At 36.6% G+C, this 19548-nt stretch overlaps 1 protein-coding gene across 1 annotated transcript; it reads left to right on the top strand.

Moving 5' to 3' along the window:
• The first annotated feature begins 14311 nt into the window (after positions 1-14311).
• On the top strand, positions 14312-15256 carry LOC140615448 (olfactory receptor 56A3). The gene has a single exon (XM_072795308.1). The coding sequence runs from the start codon at positions 14312-14314 to the stop codon at positions 15254-15256; it is 945 nt and encodes a 314-aa protein (XP_072651409.1).
• Positions 15257-19548: the final 4292 nt, after the last annotated feature.

The raw sequence follows: 19548 nt of genomic DNA, 5'->3' as shown, positions 1-19548 counted from the left end.
CCCAATGTTTACAGCAACAATGTCCACAATAGCCAGATTGTGGGAGGAGCCTCGGTGTCCATCAAAAGAAGACTGGATTAAAAAATGTGGTCTATGTATACAATGGAATATTACTCAGCCATTAGAAACGACAAATATCCACCATTTGCTCTTACGTGGATGGAACTGGAGGGTATTATGCTGAGTGAAGTAAGTCAATCTGAGAAGGACAAACATTATATGGTCTCATTTATTTGGGGAATATAAAAATTAGTGAAAGGGAATAAAGGGGAAAGGAGAAAAAATTGGGGGGAAATATCAGAGAGAGAGACAAAACATGAGAGACTCCTAACTCTGGGAAATGAACAAGAGATAGTGGAAGGAGAGGTGGGCCAGGGGTTAGGGTGACTGGGTGTCAGGCACTGAGGGGGGCACTTGATGGGATGAGCACTAGGTGTTATGCTATATGTTGGGAAATTGAACTCCAAGAAAAAATATAGAGAAAAAAAAAGTCCACACTAAAAAGCAGAATTACTGGCCTATATTGCTGATAAACACTGATGCAGAAATTCTCAATAAAATACTCTAAATTGAATTCCACAGTACATTAAAATAGTTATTCACCACAATGAAGTGGAATTTATTCCTGGGCTATAGGATTGGTTCAATATTCACAAATCAATATACATGATACACCACATTATTTAAAACAAAGATAAGAACTATATGATTTTGTCAATAGATGCAGAAAAAGCATTTGACAAAATGCAGCATCGATTCTTGATAAAAAAAAAAAACCCTCAACAAAGTAGGGATAGATGGAAGACATTTCAACATCGTAAAGATATATGAAAGACCCATGGCTAATATCATCCTCAATGGGAAAAACTGCTCCTTTCCTCAATGGTCAGGAACAAGACAAGGATGTTCAATCTCACCGTTACTATTTAATATCATACTGGAAGTCTTGGCTTCCATAATCAGAAAACAAAAGAAATAAAAGGCACTCCATCTGACAAGGAAGAAGTCAAATGTTAAGTATTTGCAGATGATATAATACTCAATGTAGAAAACCTGAAAGCCTTGAAAAAATTATTAGAACTCCTACATGAATTCACCAAACTTGCAGGATATAAAATCATTGTGCAGAAATCTGTTGCATTTCTATACACCAACAATGAAGCAGCAGAAAAAGAAATCAAGGAATCGATTCCCTTTGTCATTGCATCAAAAACCAAGATGATAACTAAGAATAAACCTAACCAAAGGTATAAAAATCTGTACTCTTAAAACTATAGAACACGAATGCAAGAAGTTGAAGAGGACAGTAAGAAATAGAAAAGCCTTCCATGATCATGGATTGGAAGAACAAACGTTGTTAAAATGTCTATACTACTCAAAGAAATCTACACATTAAATGCAATCCTTATCAAAATAACATCAGTATTTTTCACAGAGCTAGAACAAACATCCCTAAAATTTGTATGCAACCACAGAAGACCCTGAATGCCCAAAGCAATCCTAAAACAGAAAAGTAAGATAGGAGACATCATAATTCTGGACTTCAAGCTATATTAAAAAGCTGTAGACATCAAGACATTATGGTACTGGCATGAAAACAGACATATAGATCAATGGAACAGAATACAAAACTCAGAAATGAAGCCACAACTATCTGGTCAACTAATCTTCAACAAAGCAGGAATGAATATCCAGTAAGGGGTGGGGAATCAGTCTCTTCAACAAATGGTACGGAAAAATTGGAAAGCAACATGCAGAAGAATGAAACTGGACCACTTTCTTACAGTGCACACACACACACACACACACAACTTCAAAATGGATGAAATACCTAAGTGTGAGACAGGAAAACATCAAAATCATAAAGGATAACTTAGGCAGAAACCTCTTTGACAGTAGTAGCAACTTCTTACTAGACTTGTCTCCAGAGACAAGGGAAACAAAAGCAAAAATGAACTAATGGGATTTCATAAAGATAAAAGCTTCTGCACAGCAAAGATAACAATCAACAAAACTAAAAGATAGCCTATGGAGTCAAGAAGATAATTGCAAGCAACATATCTTATAAAGGGTTAGTATCCAAAATCAATAAAGAACTTATCAAACTCAACATCCAAAAAACAAATAATCCAGTCAAGAAATGTGCAGAAGATATGAATAGACACCTTTCAGAAGAATATCCAGATAACTAACAGACGTGAAAAGATGGTCAACATCATTTATCATCAGGGAAATACAAATTGAAACCATGATGAGATATCACCTCACACCAGGAAGAATGGCTAAAATTAACTCAAGAAACAACAGGTGTTGGCTAGTATGCAAAGAAGAATCCTATTGCACTCTTGGTGGGAATACAAACTGGAGCAGCCACTCTGGAAGACACCATGGAGGTTCCTCAAAAGGTTACAAATAGACCTACCTTACAAACAGGCAATTGGACTACTAGCTATTTACCAAAAGGATACGAAAATACTGATTCAGAGGGGTACGTGCACCTCAATGTTTATAGTGTCGTTATCAACAATAGCCAAATCATTGAAAGAACTAAAATATCCATCAATTGATGAATGGATAAAGAAGAGGTGACATGTATATGTATATATATAAATAAATATGTATATATAAATAAATATATACATATATAATAATAAATATATAAATATGTATTTATATAAATATATTTATTCCATATATATTGGAATATGGAATATTGGACTATGGAATATTAGCCATCAAAAATAATGAAATCTTGCCATTTACAGCAATGTGGATGGAGCTAGAGTATATTATGCTAAATGAAATATGTTAGAGAAAGGCAGATATAGTATGATCTCAATCATTTGTAGAATTTAAGAAAGAAAATAGATGAACATTTGAGAAGGGGAAAAGAAAAAAAGGAGAGAGGGAAGCAATCCATAAAAGACTCTTAATGATAGAAAACTGAGAATTGATAGAGGGAGGTGGATGGAGTTGGGCTAGATGGTTGATGGATATTAAAGAGGGCACTTGCTGTGATGCACACTGGATATTGCATGTAAGTGGTGCATGACTGAATTCTACTCCAGAAACTAATACCACCCTGTACGTTAACTTACTAAAATTTAATTTAAAAAAATAAAACAGTTGCCATAAAGCAGTCAGTGGATGAGCTGGACAGCTAAATAAATGCAGCTGAGGGGCATATTAGTGGGCTGGATCAGGCCAAGGAGTTTCATAGTCCTATTACATAATGGTTAGAAGACACAGAAAGAAGGAGGAGGAAATGAATAAGAGATCATATGCAAGGATGTCACAATGTAAATTTGGTAGTACCTGAGTCACATGAGGAAATAGACTGGGAACATACTTGAAGAAAGTGAAATGAAAGACTGCTCTAAAATTTAAAAAATGTAAGACTGAAGTTTGAAGGTATTTTATAGAGACAAATTAGATGTCAAAAATAAAACCTTCTAGCCTCGGTGTCCATCGAAAGATGAATGGATAAAAAAGATGTGGTTTATGTATACAATGGAATATTACTCAGCCATTAGAAACGACAAATACCCACCATTTGCTTTGACGTGAATGGAACTGGAGGGTATTTTGCTGAGTGAAGTAAGTCAATCGGAGAAGGACAAACATTGTATGTTCTTATTCATTTGGGGAATATAAATAATAGTGAAAGGGAATAGAAGGGAAGGGAGAAGAAATGGGTAGGAAATATCATAAAGGGAGACCGAGCATGAGACACTCCTAACTCTGGGAACGAACAAGGGGTGGTGGAAGGGGAGAAGGGCGGGGGGTTGAGGTGAATGGGTGACGGGCACTGAGGGGGCACTTGACGGGATGAGCACTGGGTGTTATTCTGTATGTTGGCAAATTGAACACCAATAAAAAATAAATTTATTATTTAAAAAAATAAAACCTTCTAGATATATTATGACATCAGGAAAAAAAAAAAACAGTTCTAAAGGCTATGTGTAGGTCACCTATTACCTTTGGTAGGTTCCTAACAGATTCTGAGACTTTGATGTATACTGGTGGTATTTTGAGGAGTTGAAGTGGAAAATAAGAGGATGGAGTAGAAACAGAAGTAAACCAGAAATAATGTAATTTTAGTAATACACAAAAAAATGATTAAAAAATAAAAATTAGCAATTCACAATGAAGGTTTTAATATGGCCACAAATTCTTTAACACTCCCTCTCATAAAGAATCCAAGTGCAGTCTCCCTCCTGCTAAATCTGGGCTGATTCCAGGGACTCACTCATAAGCAACAGAATATGGCACAAGTGATGCCAATTATAAACTATACATATAGAAGTAATCTACAAAATTTTGTAAATAACTAAAAATACTTGGATAGATTCAAGTGGGAACTCACCCTACCATATAATATTATGTATTACAAAGCAATACTAATACAAATAATGTAGCATTGTCATAGTAGTAAAGTCAAACACACCAATGACGGAACAGAAACACGACCATGTGTGCATGAACCTTGGTATACAGTAAAGTTTACACTTCAAGTCAGTGAGAGAAAGATCAAATATTTATCTCTATATAGAGATAGAAAGCTAAAAATAAGATAAATAAAGATAAGATACAGAGATAAAAATAAAATTGCTTATAACACTGTAAGTAGGGGCGGTATTCAGAAATACTTAGTAGTACACCGAGGGGGAGAAAGGGAGAATGGTGGTAGAGTAGGAGGACCCTAGCTTCATTCAGTCTCACAAACACAACTAGGTAATTATCAAATCATCCTAAATACCTCCAAAATCAACCTGAAGTTTGACAGAACAAACTCCATAACTAAAGGAAGAGTAGAAGCCACATCAAGGAAGGTACAAAGTGAAGAGAGAGACATGGGTCACAGATTCTATAGAGGGGATGGAGCTGTGGTCACAAAGAAGGGTGAGAGAGAAAAGCACACAAGGAAATGCACAGGGAGATCATTTTCCCAAAACCAATGGCTTGGAAATGAGAAAGGCTGAACTTCATGAGTTCTTCCAACCAGTGGGGCTTAAAGCCTGGAATTTTAAAGGTCTGCAGACATGGCTGGGATAGAGCCAAGAGGGTACTACACTGCTCCTGGAGACAAGGCAGGCAAACAACCCAAGGAAGACAGCTTGGAAATAGCCATCTGAAAAATGCTTGGGGCACATTGTGGGGAGAGTGCATCACTAGGGGGAAGAATTCATGGACTCCTCTCCAGGAACAAAGGAGCTGGCTGGCATGATTTCCATCTCCTGCTTCTAAAAATAAACACAGAGACAACTAAGAGAAGCAGCTCAGAGGATACACTGGCTGCTTAACTTGCATACACCAAACTCTACCCCCCACCCCCTACACTCTGGCAGACTGCCCTTCTCAGTCAAGCTTGACTCAGTCCCAACAGAGCAGGCCCCTCAAGCCAGAAGATCAGCACACACACACCTGCCCACACCATGTCTCCTGACCAGAGTGTTCTGCAGGGACACAGTTCTAGTGGAGTTGGAGTCGGGTTTCATTTAACAAGCAGATCAGAGCACACCTAGTTAAAATTATTCACATTCAGGTCAAGCACCAAACTGCACACAGCAGACAAGCAGAACCTCTGCAGATGACTAGCCTAAAGGGTAAAGCAGCCACAACACAACAGCACAGTACATGCAGAACACATCTGAAACACTCTCTGAAGTGTCATGACCTCTTCTTCTTCATAAGGCCATTACTTTCAGGAGCAGGAGACATTACTGGCTTTTGTAACACAGAGAAGATGGCAGAGACTATGCCAAGATGGAGGGATTTATTCCAAATGATTGAATAAGATAAGGTCACAGCCAGAGATTTCAGTGAAACAAATATAAGTAACATACCTGATGGCAATTTTAAAGCAACTGTCATAAGGATAGTCACTGGGTTTGGCAAAAGAATAGGAGACATCAGAGACATCCTTACCACAGGGATACAGAGTTAAAAAAAGAATCAATCACAGATGAAGAATGCACCAAATGAGATTGGGAACAAGCCTGATGCAATAAAGAGCAGGCTGGAAGAAGCAGAGGAAAAAAATAGTGAACTACAAGACGATATATAATGGAAAATAATAAAGATGTACAAAACAGAGAAAGAATTATGGAAAACAAGAATAGACTTAGGGAACTCAGTGACTCCATAAATGTATTAACATATGTATTACTAGGGGTGGTGCAAGGGGAGGTGGGTGGGGGTTGGGGTGACTAGGTGATGAGCACTGAGGTCTTACTTGACAGGATGAGCACTGGGTGTTATTCTATATGTTAGCAAATTAACACCAATAAAAAAAATTTATAAAAGAAATACGAATGTATTAACATATGTATTATAGGAATACCAAAAGGAGAGGAAAGGTGTCGGAAATTTATTTCAAGAAATAATAGCAGAAAACTTCTCTAACCTGAGGAAGGAAACAGACATCCAGATCCAGGCATACAGAGAACTCCCATCAAAATGAACAAAACCAGGCCAATACAAGTACCTATTGTAATTAAATTAACAAAATTTACTGGTAAAGAAAAAAAATCTTAAAAGCAGAAAGACAAAAATAGTCCTTAACTTACAAAGGAAGACCTATACAGCTAGCTGGAGATTTCACAAGAAAATTTGGCAAGCCAAAAGGGAGTGCCTTGATATATACAAAGTGCTGAATGGGAAAAATCTACAACCAAGAATACTCTATCCAGTAAGGCTATCACTCAAAATAAAAGGAGTAATAAATCATTTCCCCAAAAAAATTAAAGGAGTCCTTGACCCTAAACCAGCCCTGCCAAAAATATTAAAGGGGACTCTTTGAGTGCAGAGGGAATAACAAAAGTGACAAAGACAAGAAAAGATCAGAGAACATCTCCAGAAACAAAAACAAATGAGTAATAAAAATACATATCTATCAATAGTTACTTTTAATGTAAATGAGTAAAATGCTCGAATCAAAAGACACTAGGTGTCAGAATGAACTGAAGAAAAAAAGAAAAAATCTATATGCTACCTACAAGAGACTCATTTTTAATTTATTTTTTATTGGAGTACAATTTGCCAACATATAGAATAACACCCAGTGCTCATCTCATCAAGTGCCCCCCTCAGTGCCCGTCACACAGTCATACCCACCCCCCCGCCCCCCTCCCTTACTACCACCTCTTGTTCGTTTCCCAGAGTTAGGAGTCTCTCATAATCTGAAGAGACTCATTTTAGACCTAAACACATCTACAGATAAAAAGTGAGGGGTTGGAAAAACATCTATCATGCAAATGGATGTCAAAAGAAAGCCAGAGTAGCAATAATTATATCAGAAAAACTGGACTTTAGTCTTTTTCTAGAGTTTAGTCAAAGATTAAAAAGAGACAAAGAAGGGCATTATATAATCATAAAGGAGACAATCCAACAAGATATAACAATTGTAAAACACTGAAAAAAGAAATTGAAGAGGATGCAAAATGGAAAAAATATTCTCTGCTCATGAATTAGAAAAAAAAATGTTGTTAAAATGTCTATACTTCCCAAAGCAATCTACACATTTAATTCAATCCCTATCAAGCTATCAACAGCATTTTTCACAGAGCTAAAACAAACAATTCTAAAATTGTTTAGAATCACAAAAGACCACAAACCACCAAAGCAAATTTGAAAAAGAAAAGCAAAGTTACAGGCATCACAATTCCAGACTTCAAGTTGCCTTACAAAGCTGTAGTGATCAACACAGTACGGTATTGGCACAAAAACAGACACATGGATCAATGGAACAGAATAGAGAACCCAGAATTGGACCCTCAACTCTGTGGTCAAGTAATCTACAAAACAGTAAAGAATATCCAATGGGAAAAAGACAATCTCTTCAGCAAACAGTGTTGGGAAAATTGAACAGTGACATGCAAAGAATGAAACTGGAGCACTTTATTACAGCACACACAGAAATAAATTCAAAATGGATTAAAGACCTACATGTAAGACCTGAAATCATAAAAATCCTAGAGGAGAACACAGGCAGCAACTTCATTGACGTCAACCATACCAACTTCCTAATAGATATGTCTCCTGAAACAAGGAAAAGTAAAGTAAAAATGCCCTATTGGGACTCATCAAAATAAAAAGCTTCTGCACAGCAAAGGAGATAATCGATAAAACTAAAAGTCAACCTACAGAACGGGAGCAAATAATTGCAAATGACATATCTATAAAGCGTTAGTACCCAAGATACATGAAGAATTTATAAAACTCAACACCTCAGGAAACAAACCTTCAATTAAAAAATGTGCAGAAAACATAAATATTGTTCAAAGGGATACATGTACCCTGAAAATGATAACAGCATTATGGACAATAGCCAAATGAGGGAAACAACCCACGTGTCCAACAACTGAAGAATGGATAAAGAAGATAAAGAAGATGTGATGAATATATATATATATATATATAACTTTGTGATCTTGTGAAATCTTGCCATCTGTAACAATGTTGGTGGAGCCAAGTATTATGTTAAGTGAAATAAGTCAGAGAAAGACAAAGACTATATGATTTCATTCATATATGTAATTTATGGAACAAAAGAAATAAATGGAAAAAAAAGAGAAACTAAGAAACAGACTGTGAACTATAGAGAGCAAACTGATGGTTACCAGACAGGAGGGAGTGGGGAATGGGCTGAATATGCAGTTGAAAGAGTGAACTTGCTGTGATGAGCACTGAGTGATGCATGGAAGTGTTGAATCATTGTATTGCACACCTGAAACTAAGATTACACTGTATGTTAGCTAACTGGAATTTAATTTCTTTTTAAAAGTAAAACAAAACAAACACACCCAGGAAAGTTTACATAGAGTACATGGGTCAACAAGGTGGGTGGATACTTTAAAGTCTAGAGCATAATTAAAACTTAGGCAATTGTGTTTAAATTTAGAGAAAGAAAAGATTTAGTAAATGGCGCACCAACTCTGTCAAGAAAACAGAAGCTATTCAGACTATGCACTGTAGCTGCCATTGACGGGCGTACTCTGGGGCAGCATCCACACTTCATGGGTCATGAGGAGGTGTAGGAGACACCATGAGAGTGCCCAAGGTAGTGCTGAGGTGATAGGGGACTCAGGGTAGAGGAAATTTATAAATTGTTGTGGATAGCAACACGTTACTTAGTATTTTCACAGCTGTTATGAATATAGCACTGCATACTAACTTAATACCACTCCCTACTATTCACAATGTAACCACAAGCAGATTTAAATATATCAGTATGAAACATAATGCACTGTTTTACAAAAAATAAAACAAACAAAAACAAATAAACAAAAGCACTTTGTGATCTTGTGAAGTGACCCCTAAATAAGATCCACAGAGAAAATCTATTCACAGAAGAATAGAATTTGACTCAATCAAAGTGAAAGATGTCTGGACAGAAGACACTAAAACTGAGAGCTTCATAACAGACTAGAGGAGAGACAAGCAATATCTAACCAACAAGGAGCTCTAATATTTGAAATATGCATAGATATTTTGACAATATGCAGGAAAACAAAATTAATAGAAAAAGCAGATAAAGGAAATCAACATAAATTCACAGTATGAAGAACACAAATGGCTCAACAGTATATGAACAATGCTCACCTATCAGGAGAAAATCAAATTAAAAATAGTAACAGTATTTTACATTCTTACACTTTTTTAACAAATAGCATCTAATGGTGGAAGGAATGTGAAAAATAAAGAAACTTTAGGAATTTCTAGTAATATTTTATAAATAATTGGGGAGAAATTTTTATAATTTCTATGGAAATTAAATACTTTTATAGCTTTCACTGAATTAAAAATCCTCCACATATATTGGTTTTAGATCTATAAAGAGAAGTGTACAAGGATATTGAAAGCAACATTATTTTTGGTAACAATTATGGGTCCTTAGGGCCTAAACTACTTACATGAAGAGAAAAAATGCACGTAATGGGAATCAAACAGTTAAAAAGATGAAGTGGACTTTCATAGAGCAACGTGGACAGATGCTTACAAATTTCTGTTAAGTATAAACAAAGAATACCATCAGATCTATAAACCAATGACATTTTTACAATTCCATTTCCAACCTTTCCTATCATCAACAAACATGTAACTAATAAGCATACTTAAGTTTAATTAGACATATTTTAAGAACACCAGAGTTTTCACTCCCCCAGCAGTGTTGAGATCTAGGGAACACTCCCAGCAGTGTTGAGATCTAGGGAAGAAAGAGAGGTAAAAATAGAGTAAAAGAAGGCCTGCAAAGAGACTGAAGGTGGTGGCACTGCCCAAGGAACATAGTTAACGATACTGTAATAGCTTTGTATGGTGACAAACTATAGCTACACCTAAGGTGAGCATAGCATAATGTATAGACTTGTCCAATCACTATGTTGTATATCTGAAACTAAGGTAACATTGTGTGTCAATTACACTCAAATTTTTAAAAATTAATGAAAACAAATAAATAGAGAATAAAGAAACTGATCATGTTTGCTCCCAATATTGGAGAGATAGGAATAATTCACATGAAGTTCAAAATAAAATTTTTAGAAAAGGAATAAATCATATTTCCTAGTATAGAGTTGTATATACATCCCATTTGAAACATCTTTCACTATAGGAAAAAAATTCTATCAGATTTTCTCTCTGAAAAATACATTGTATTTTTTCAGGAATTTTTTTTAAGTTTCTCTTGTATGTTTATCATTATAATGCAATGACAAAAGCCATGATGTGCTAACATCAATCCACTAGATAGGATGGTTTGGGAGGGCTTATCAAACAGTTTTGTGCAGGAAGCCCATGAGAACTTCTGAATGAGCCTTTTGTACCCATACAAGGCACTGAGCTTGCATGTGCAAAGGAGTATGAATATGGATGGACAGATGTGTGTAACACCCCTACATCCAGGAGACTATTCCTGCAGCACACACAGTCAATGTTGGGCTAGATTAACAGAGCTCCTCACTTTTAGAGAGAAAGAAAATAATTTTCTTCTCACACCTGCCTGCCTGTCTGTCCCAGGAGGACATTTTAAGCCCAAGAGTAGTGATGGGAAGAAGTTCCCAGACGGCAATGTCCCTGAGGCTCTGGAGTTATAACTATACCAGATGCCTGAGAAACTAATCAGAACTCCAGTATTGCTGGGGCCGGCCTCCTTGCTCACATCCTCTGTAGGTGCGTCTGGTAAGAGGGTGTCGAGGAGAAACTAGACCAAGATTAGCAAGAACATGGGGGAGATCTTTGTCTTCAGTCCAGATCTGTACTTTGTTCCATTCCTAACTCAATACAGCTGAAGTACTTTGAAAATGGGGTGGAAGAGGCTGCATTCTGTCCCAGGTCAGGAGGCACATGTGAGAACCTGTGCTCTGGGACCTTCCCTTTTGCAGTCCTCTGTCTTTTTTGGATCTTTTGCTGGGTGGTGTCAGTAATGCAGAGAAGCAGGAATTTGTCCATAGCCAATTAATGAGCAGAGGGGATTAGGGAAATATATCATCTGGAGCTCAGTTTAGAAAATTTGGGGGTTTCATCTGTGATTATGAACATTTAGAAGCTTTAGGGCAAAGACTCTATCCCCAAATGCCTGACTCATGGCACAAGAATTAAATTTAATCTCTACAACTTCAGAGACTGAGGATACAGACCACAGTGGGAGGATCCATGAGAGTCAGAAGATAGCCCCTTAGATTTCAGCTCCATCTAAAGAAATTCTAAAATCTACGCCTGCCAAAAAGGGGGATTATGCACAAACCATAGGATCATAGAGATATCTGTCACTGGTTTGTTCAGAGCAAAGATGTCTGAAATGGTACATGGAAGACATGTCTCACAATTGTGTCTGCGTGCATGGAGTTAGGTGGTGCTTAACAATTCCTCCTCCACTTCAAACAGCACTTGCATAGTGTTATGCTGAGGGTCTGTCCTACAGCATGGGAAAAAGCCCATCCTGCAGGTTCTCTGCTTTTATCATTGCCCTTCAACCCACTGGATTCTGCATTCTGTCCCTACCTGGAAGCAGTAGTCATCAGTTCTAGTCCTTAGGCCTACTACTGTCACTGGCTAGCCCTATTTGCAATTCAAGGCTGAAAGAGGAATGGGGAAGGACATATATAGACTCAAAAGCTTTACTTCTAGGGCTGAATAGGTAGTTCAAGTTCAATGCTTGTTGGATAAACTATGGATTGAAGACTATGTAGAAACATCCTAGAAACAAGGAGAAAGGAGAAAGAGTGAGTGGCAAGAATGGATTAAAAAATCCTCCTATGTCTGAAACATATATTACATTGTATATATATAAACATATATATATACGTTATATATATACAAATATATATTCAATATATTATATAGAAACAATTTTAAAAGGTAATAAACTATATTTCACATTATGCTAATTACTTGAGAGGTAAGCAAATGGAGATAGATCGAGAAGAATGAGAGATAATTCTGTATAGATACTGTGTTTTTAATTCTCTCCAGTTAAGGTATTCTTAAATATTGATAATCTATATCTATTATATAATATCATTATCAATATACATATATTCTTATGAATTTTTTCTGTATTATCATGAATAATTTGTAAGGCATCATATGACTCAAACTTTAACTACTATAACAATATACAATGCGAATCAATGTCTTAAATGAAGACTTTTAATTTATAAGCAAGAACTATATAATTATTTCCTCATATATGATATTTTGGAAATTCTATTTTTTAAACATTAACTTACCTTTACTCTATTTTTAAATATAATTTTAACAATTCCTCATTCTTCTTCTTCATTCATTGTGTAAAGCTTAAAAATTTACAGATTTTATGTACTACTATTGAATTAAATTATATCTCTTAAAAAAATGGTCCTGTGGAGTTCTCAGAAATTTCACCCTACAGCTAGAAATAAGTATCCCAAACTTCTTCAGGAGACAAAGAGAACATGCTTCTTTCTCTATGAATACTGCATGGACACTCATGCCTGAATTTCCACTTCTTCCGTTTGGCTGTATCCTCCAATTCTCATTTCAATATTTTCCCTCCTTCCATGCAATGAATTCCTAATTCCTCCCAAGAATACTCTGAAATGCCTGAAGAAGAAAAGCTTCCCAGACATGGTGAGATTTAGAGCCCTAATGTATAAGAATTATAGGTAAAATTTTTCAGAGTAGCATCAGAGTATGCACTAAGCAAGAACAAAAGACAAAATGCAAATGATAAAAGTGGTGATTAGAAAGAGAATTTAGATTTTAGAGGCATGAGGTATCCAACTAGAAAAACGGAAAGAAGAGTTGAGTGAACATAGTGTTCAAGACAAGAGAAGGTCCTTTGATCACCAATTGAAGACTGGACGTTATTTGTCTATGGGTTTTTACCATCACGACTTCCAGCTTGTGCAGCATCTCCCAATCTTTGTGAGCCAATCCACCAAGACAAAGTATAACCACTAGACAGCAGGACCTGGATCATTGTATGGGAGGTAGATGGGGAAACGGAAAGGAGATGAAAGTACATAAAAGTACATTTCATCACTCTCACACTATTTCAATGAAAATTATCAATGCTTACCTTCTTCAATGACACATATGCCTCCTCCATACATATGTGCAAGTGCACATTCTACTTTTACATTGTTCCATTCCTGAAGTCAAGAATCTCACACGTATGAAGATGTATTGGCAATTATGTTGCAGGATCCACACCCACCAAATTAAAATGACTTTTTAGAGAAAATGAACATTAACTAATGTTCATGCCAAGATATAGTATTTTTAATCTGTTATTAAAGCCAACTATAGCTGAAAATTCAGAGCAGGAGTGGCATGGAAAACTAGGAAACTGTACCTAGTTAAACTTTGTGACAGACTCTTACTCATTTCTGCGTGTTGTTAGAGTTAAATTGTCATGTGTTATATAGGTAGGTAGTCATTAAAGAACAAAAAAACAAAAAGAAGAAACTTATAAAGATAAATCTAGGGACTCATCTGTCCCAAAGTACTTTTCAAAGTAATTTTATCCTTTCTTTTGTTGCTACAAAGACATAACATTCTCTCAAAAGCAGAACTTGAACAAATCAAAAATGTATAAATGAACCATATACCTTAGTCCTCTACACTGCTTAGTGATAGAAATATCACAACAAGATCAGAACACAAAGAATAAAGACATGAATTTACATGACTCGATGACCTGCTAGGACTCACACGAGTTTCACCTAGGTGAAGCAAATTGTAGTGAATTTATGTGTCTTGATGCAGTAGCTAATTTTTACCCTAATTTTACAGATTACTAAAGGAAAACTGTAGAAATATATGACAGAAGATGACAACACATCAAAATGGGACCATATCCATTGAGATTTCAGACTTTCTCCTGAATTGTTTTGTCAGGTCTCCCAGCTGGCAACTTTCTTTCTCCCTGCCCCTCAGCCTCCTCTTCCTCCTGGCCATGGGGGCCAATGGTGTCCTCCTGATCACCATCTGGCTGGAGGCCTCTTTGCACGAGCCCATGTACTACCTGCTCAGCATCCTCTCCCTATTGGACATCGTGCTCTGCCTCACTGTCATCCCCAAAGTCCTGACCATTTTCTGGTTTGATCTCAGGTCCATCAATTTCTATGCCTGCTTCATTCAGATGTACATCATGAATTGCTTCCTTGCCATGGAGTCCTGCACATTCATGGTCATGGCCTATGACCGCTATGTGGCCATCTGCCACCCACTGAGGTACCCATCCATCATCACAGAACAATTTGTAGCGAAGGCTGCCATTTTTATTTTGGCCAGGAATGCTATTTCTACAGTGCCTATTCCCATTCTATCATCCAGACTCCATTATTGTGGGGGAAATATCATTGAGAATTGCATCTGTGCCAATATGTCTGTCTCCAAGCTCTCCTGTGATGATGTCACCATCAATCGCCTCTACCAGTTTGCTGGAGGCTGGACACTGCTAGGATCTGATCTCATCCTTATCTTCCTCTCCTACAGCCTTATACTGCGAGCTGTGCTGAGACTCAAGGCAGAGGGTGCTATGGCCAAAGCCCTGAGCACATGTGGTTCTCACTTCATCCTTATCCTCTTCTTCAGCACTATCCTTCTGGTCTTCGTGCTCACTCATGTGGCAAAGAAGAAAGTCTCCCCTGATGTGCCAGTCTTGCTCAATGTTCTCCACCATGTCATTCCTGCAGCCCTCAATCCCATTGTTTATGGAGTGCGAACTCATGAGATCAAGCAAGGAATCCAGAGATTACTAAACAAAGGGTGATAGTGAGGACAACTGGAGCTCTGCCTTCCTAAATTAGAATGATTTTGAATCAATAATGGGTGAGTGAGCTGCAATTCATATCTATGAGTTATAATCTCAAACTGGGGAAATTGGATATTGTTCCTTCTTTAATAAAACTTAAGTGTCAGTGTATGTTTCCTTTCTCTCACTTCTCCTTTAACATAATCCTTAGCCTCTTTTTTATTACCATACATATTATCCTATTTTGACAAAATACTGGATTTCCACCGGGCATGTTCTAAAGTGAGAAATTTATGTTCCTAAGTGTACAAGTGTTAATATGTCATGTCTTTACATAAGTGAATATACAAATGTGGATTTTGGGGGTAGAGTTGTGTAATACGTAGCACATTATTATTCTTATTTCCTTAAAAGGGAACATATTGGAAACAAAACAAGAGTGAATTTTGAGTCCTAAATCATGGCAAGTTGCTACTGGTTTGTAACTGAGTCTGCAGCTGGATGGTCATTAGGAAATTTGCATGACAAGAGACACAGGGGTTTTGCATGGATTTCTAATTTGTGCAAAAAAATAGCAATGAGTTTGATTAGATTCAAGAGATTCCTAAATTCTCCCCAGTGGGTTAGTGCTTCAGACATTTATCTTTGGATCCAAGCTGTCATAGTTTATGGTATGCACATATAGCTCTACAAATGAGTTACAGGTTGTTCAAGGTTTGTAATATATAATCCAGTAATAATAATTTAAAATATTGAAAATACAGTATCTGAACTTTGTTTTCACATTATATGGGCAGTTTCTAAGCACACTTTGTGTCCTGCTATTTCTGTTAGTTATTAAGACACAAAAATAGAATATTGTTGCTGTTAGGAGCCCAAAGTTTGGTTAGGGGAAATACAAATATGAGGATGAGGAATAGAATAAGATATCTATAGGCAGTAAGATATCTACCAATATAAGAAAGCATTAGATAGAGAGTTAAAGATCTGAACTGTAAGCCATGAACAATTACCTCAAAAAGGGTAGGTTCTTGGAAACAAATGAAGTGGTCTCATTGTGTTTCATGTTACTCATCTGCTACCCCTGAGAACAGTGAATAATTGCTTTAGAAGATCTTTTCTGAGGGGCACTTGAGTGGCTCAATCAGCTAAACCTCTGCCTTCAGCCTAGGTCCTGATTCAGAGCCCCGGGATCGAGTCCTGTGCCAGGCTCCCTGATGCAGGATAGTTTGCTTTTCCTTCTCCCTCTGCCCCATGCTCTCTCTCTCTTTCTGTCTCTCTAATAAATAATATCTTTACCCAAAAAAGGGTCCTTTCTAAATATAAGATTTTTGTGCCTCAATAACAACTTATAAGTGTGTTTCCTTGTTTGACTGTGGAAGGAAAATCTCTCAACAGTTGGTACCAATACTATCGCCAAAATCTGGGTCTTTCAGCCTTCCCTTAAAGCACTTGGATTCATCCTTGGACTACTTAAGCTTTCATTCAACAAAACTCTGTCCATTTCTTTGTCTTCTCTATCTCACAGTGAAGAATGATAAATGGGTACTTCATTCCTCTGCTCCTGGATATCACTGTGAACTACTTATTTGAAAAATAACCATGTACTCACATAATTAAGAAGCAATGGCTAAAAGCATATAAGCAACATATGAATGGGGAATAATATATTTCTCAAAAGTAAAAAAAAAAGAATGTCCAGCTCCAATTAGGGTCAAACCATTGATGCCTTTTTTCTTTATTATAGGAAAAAGAATTCCCAAAAATTTCATTTCCTCACACATTTCAACATAAGAAAAATTGAGTTGCTTTAAAGTAGCATAACTCCAACAGGAAGATATTACAAATATGAAGATATAATATGCTAATGTAAATTTAAGCTACAATCTCTTAGGGAATATTGAAAGTCTACCAGTTTTAACACTATCACATATTAACATCTAATCATCAAGGGACCAAAAACTTTCAGGACTAATTTCTACCAGAGTCACATTACAATAAACCCAGATTTCTCCAGTTAGCTTTTAGAAAACTTGGACACTGAATGCACAAAAAGGGCCACAATGAGGGTATTTAAAGCATGTGCCACCCACGACTGAGAAAATTTAACCCAAGTCTTGTCTTCCAAAATAAACTGGTAATATCTTTATATTTAAAACATATATTTTTGAAAGCTTTGCATTGTTATGCTTATATGCAGCTTTTACACATTTATGTCTCCCTTTAAAGCAATATTAACACAGAAAGGCAGTATTGACAGGTTCATTTTATAAACAAGGTGAACAAATTAATGACAGCTTTATCTCCAAAATAATTGACGCTAATAAAGATCTCTTTTAGCACAGTGCGGGCCAATGTGAGCCACACATTTAATTTTAAACACTTTAGTAGCCTCATTTAAATAAAAAAATTGAGGGCAGCCCTGGTGGCTCAGAGGTTTAGCGCCGCCTTCAGCCCAGGGCGTGATCCTGGAGATCCGGAATCGAGTCCCATGTCGGGCTCCCTGCACGGAGCCTGCTTCTCCCTTGCCTGTGTCTCTGCCTCTCTCTCTCTCTCTCTCTCTCTCTCTCTCTCTCTCTCTCTCCCTCTGTGTCTCTCATGAATAAATAAATACAATCTTTAATAAATAAATAAATAAGTTAAATTAATCCTAATAATGTATCATATTGAATCCAATATATCTAAGACATTATCATTTCAACACCTAATAAATATGAGACATTAATAATAATGTAATTTACATTCCTTTTTAATACTAGGTCTTCAAATCCAGTGTATATTTTATATTCACAGCATATTTCAGTCAGGACTATCATGTTGCAGTTGCCCAATAGCCACATGTGACTAATAGGTGCTTAGTGGATCAGAACTCACTAAACATACAGCTTCAAAAGGTACATGAAAGATGGATAGGAGAGCAATTGAATTGAGGAAAAATGTATCCTTCATGGAAAAGAGCCAAACTTTTTTTCTTGGCTGTGATTTTTCTCTTCCTTATGTTTTTCCATGTAGAGAAAAGGAAGGCAGTGTTTTAGGGGATGAATTATAATGTCTTTGTCCTAAAATGCTACATTCCATGAGTGCTTATGTCCTAGACACCAATGTGAGAAGAGTACAGTAAGAGAAGTTTCATTTATTGGCTTCTTACAACACATAGCCCTCAAATAGCAACAGATTTGAAATAGAGCCACATATAAACCTTGGAAGTTACAGAACCCAAGGAAAAATGTAAGTAGAGCTTTTACTCATGATAAGGCAGGAATATTAGTGTTAGGGGAAGCAATGGATGTTAGTGTCAAAAGGTAGATGATAATAATCATACTTTATAACTCTTTAAATTTCTCTTAACAATATTTATGTGCACATATGTATACTTTAAATTGGTTATTTTGTGCTCTATTATATTAATAAAATATATTTTATACGAAATGCTTATAGTGAAAGTGTTGTAATTATTCAATAAAACATGTGAGAGGAAATCAGTCTGTTCAAACTAAATAGCCATATCCAGAAAATGTTGAAGCTCAGATTTTGTTGCTCAGACTTTTCAGTTTACTTACACATTATCCATAACTAGACCCTTCCTTCAATGTCCAGAAAAGTGAATGAGACAGATATTTGCGGGTAGACCCAGCTATTGCTGGATATTGGACTAAGAGAACAATGCAGAATACATATAGAAACAGTCATGGCCCTTTGGGCCCACAGTTGTCATATTATCTGCAAAATATGCATTTAAATACCTGATATAGAAAAATCATTGTTATGGTGCTAGGTTGGCAGTTAGGAGCAAGATAGGCAAGGTCCATGTTTATAAATGCAAAGGATCTGTGTCTGGTTGAAACAGAAGTCCAAAAAGCAAGGAAAAATATCAATATGTAGGAAGAACATCGCCAAAGAAAAGCTAAGGTAGAGTTCAAAGGCAGTGACCACTTGGCAGAAAATCAGGACCCCAATCTAGAATAAGATTTAAAGGTCTAGACAGAATATGATAGTAGGAACCTGAGTTTGAGTCAAAGTAACACAATCATATAAACTGAAGATATGCAGGCTGGAAAACAGGAGGCCCTTCATTAAAAACAGGCACAATCTTAAGAAAATGTAACACAGTGTATTCTAGCAGAAAGGATAACTTGATACTAAGACTTCTGCTTTCCAAAATATTGATCAAATAATTACATTATTGCTCCAGCATGCCTAGATTAGGTGCCACATGGTGAAAGCTGAGACAATTCATAGAAGTTCAGATCTGGCTGCTTCCAATAACACCTAGGAAAACAGTAGCAATCTAATTCTAGGACTCAGGACAC

Source organism: Canis lupus, chromosome 23, assembly GCF_048164855.1.
Source record: "Canis lupus baileyi chromosome 23, mCanLup2.hap1, whole genome shotgun sequence".
In the NCBI taxonomy this organism is placed as follows: domain Eukaryota; kingdom Metazoa; phylum Chordata; class Mammalia; order Carnivora; family Canidae; genus Canis; species Canis lupus.
The sequence above is the reverse complement of the archived record's forward strand: the minus strand, read 5'-3'. Positions and strand labels throughout refer to the sequence as shown.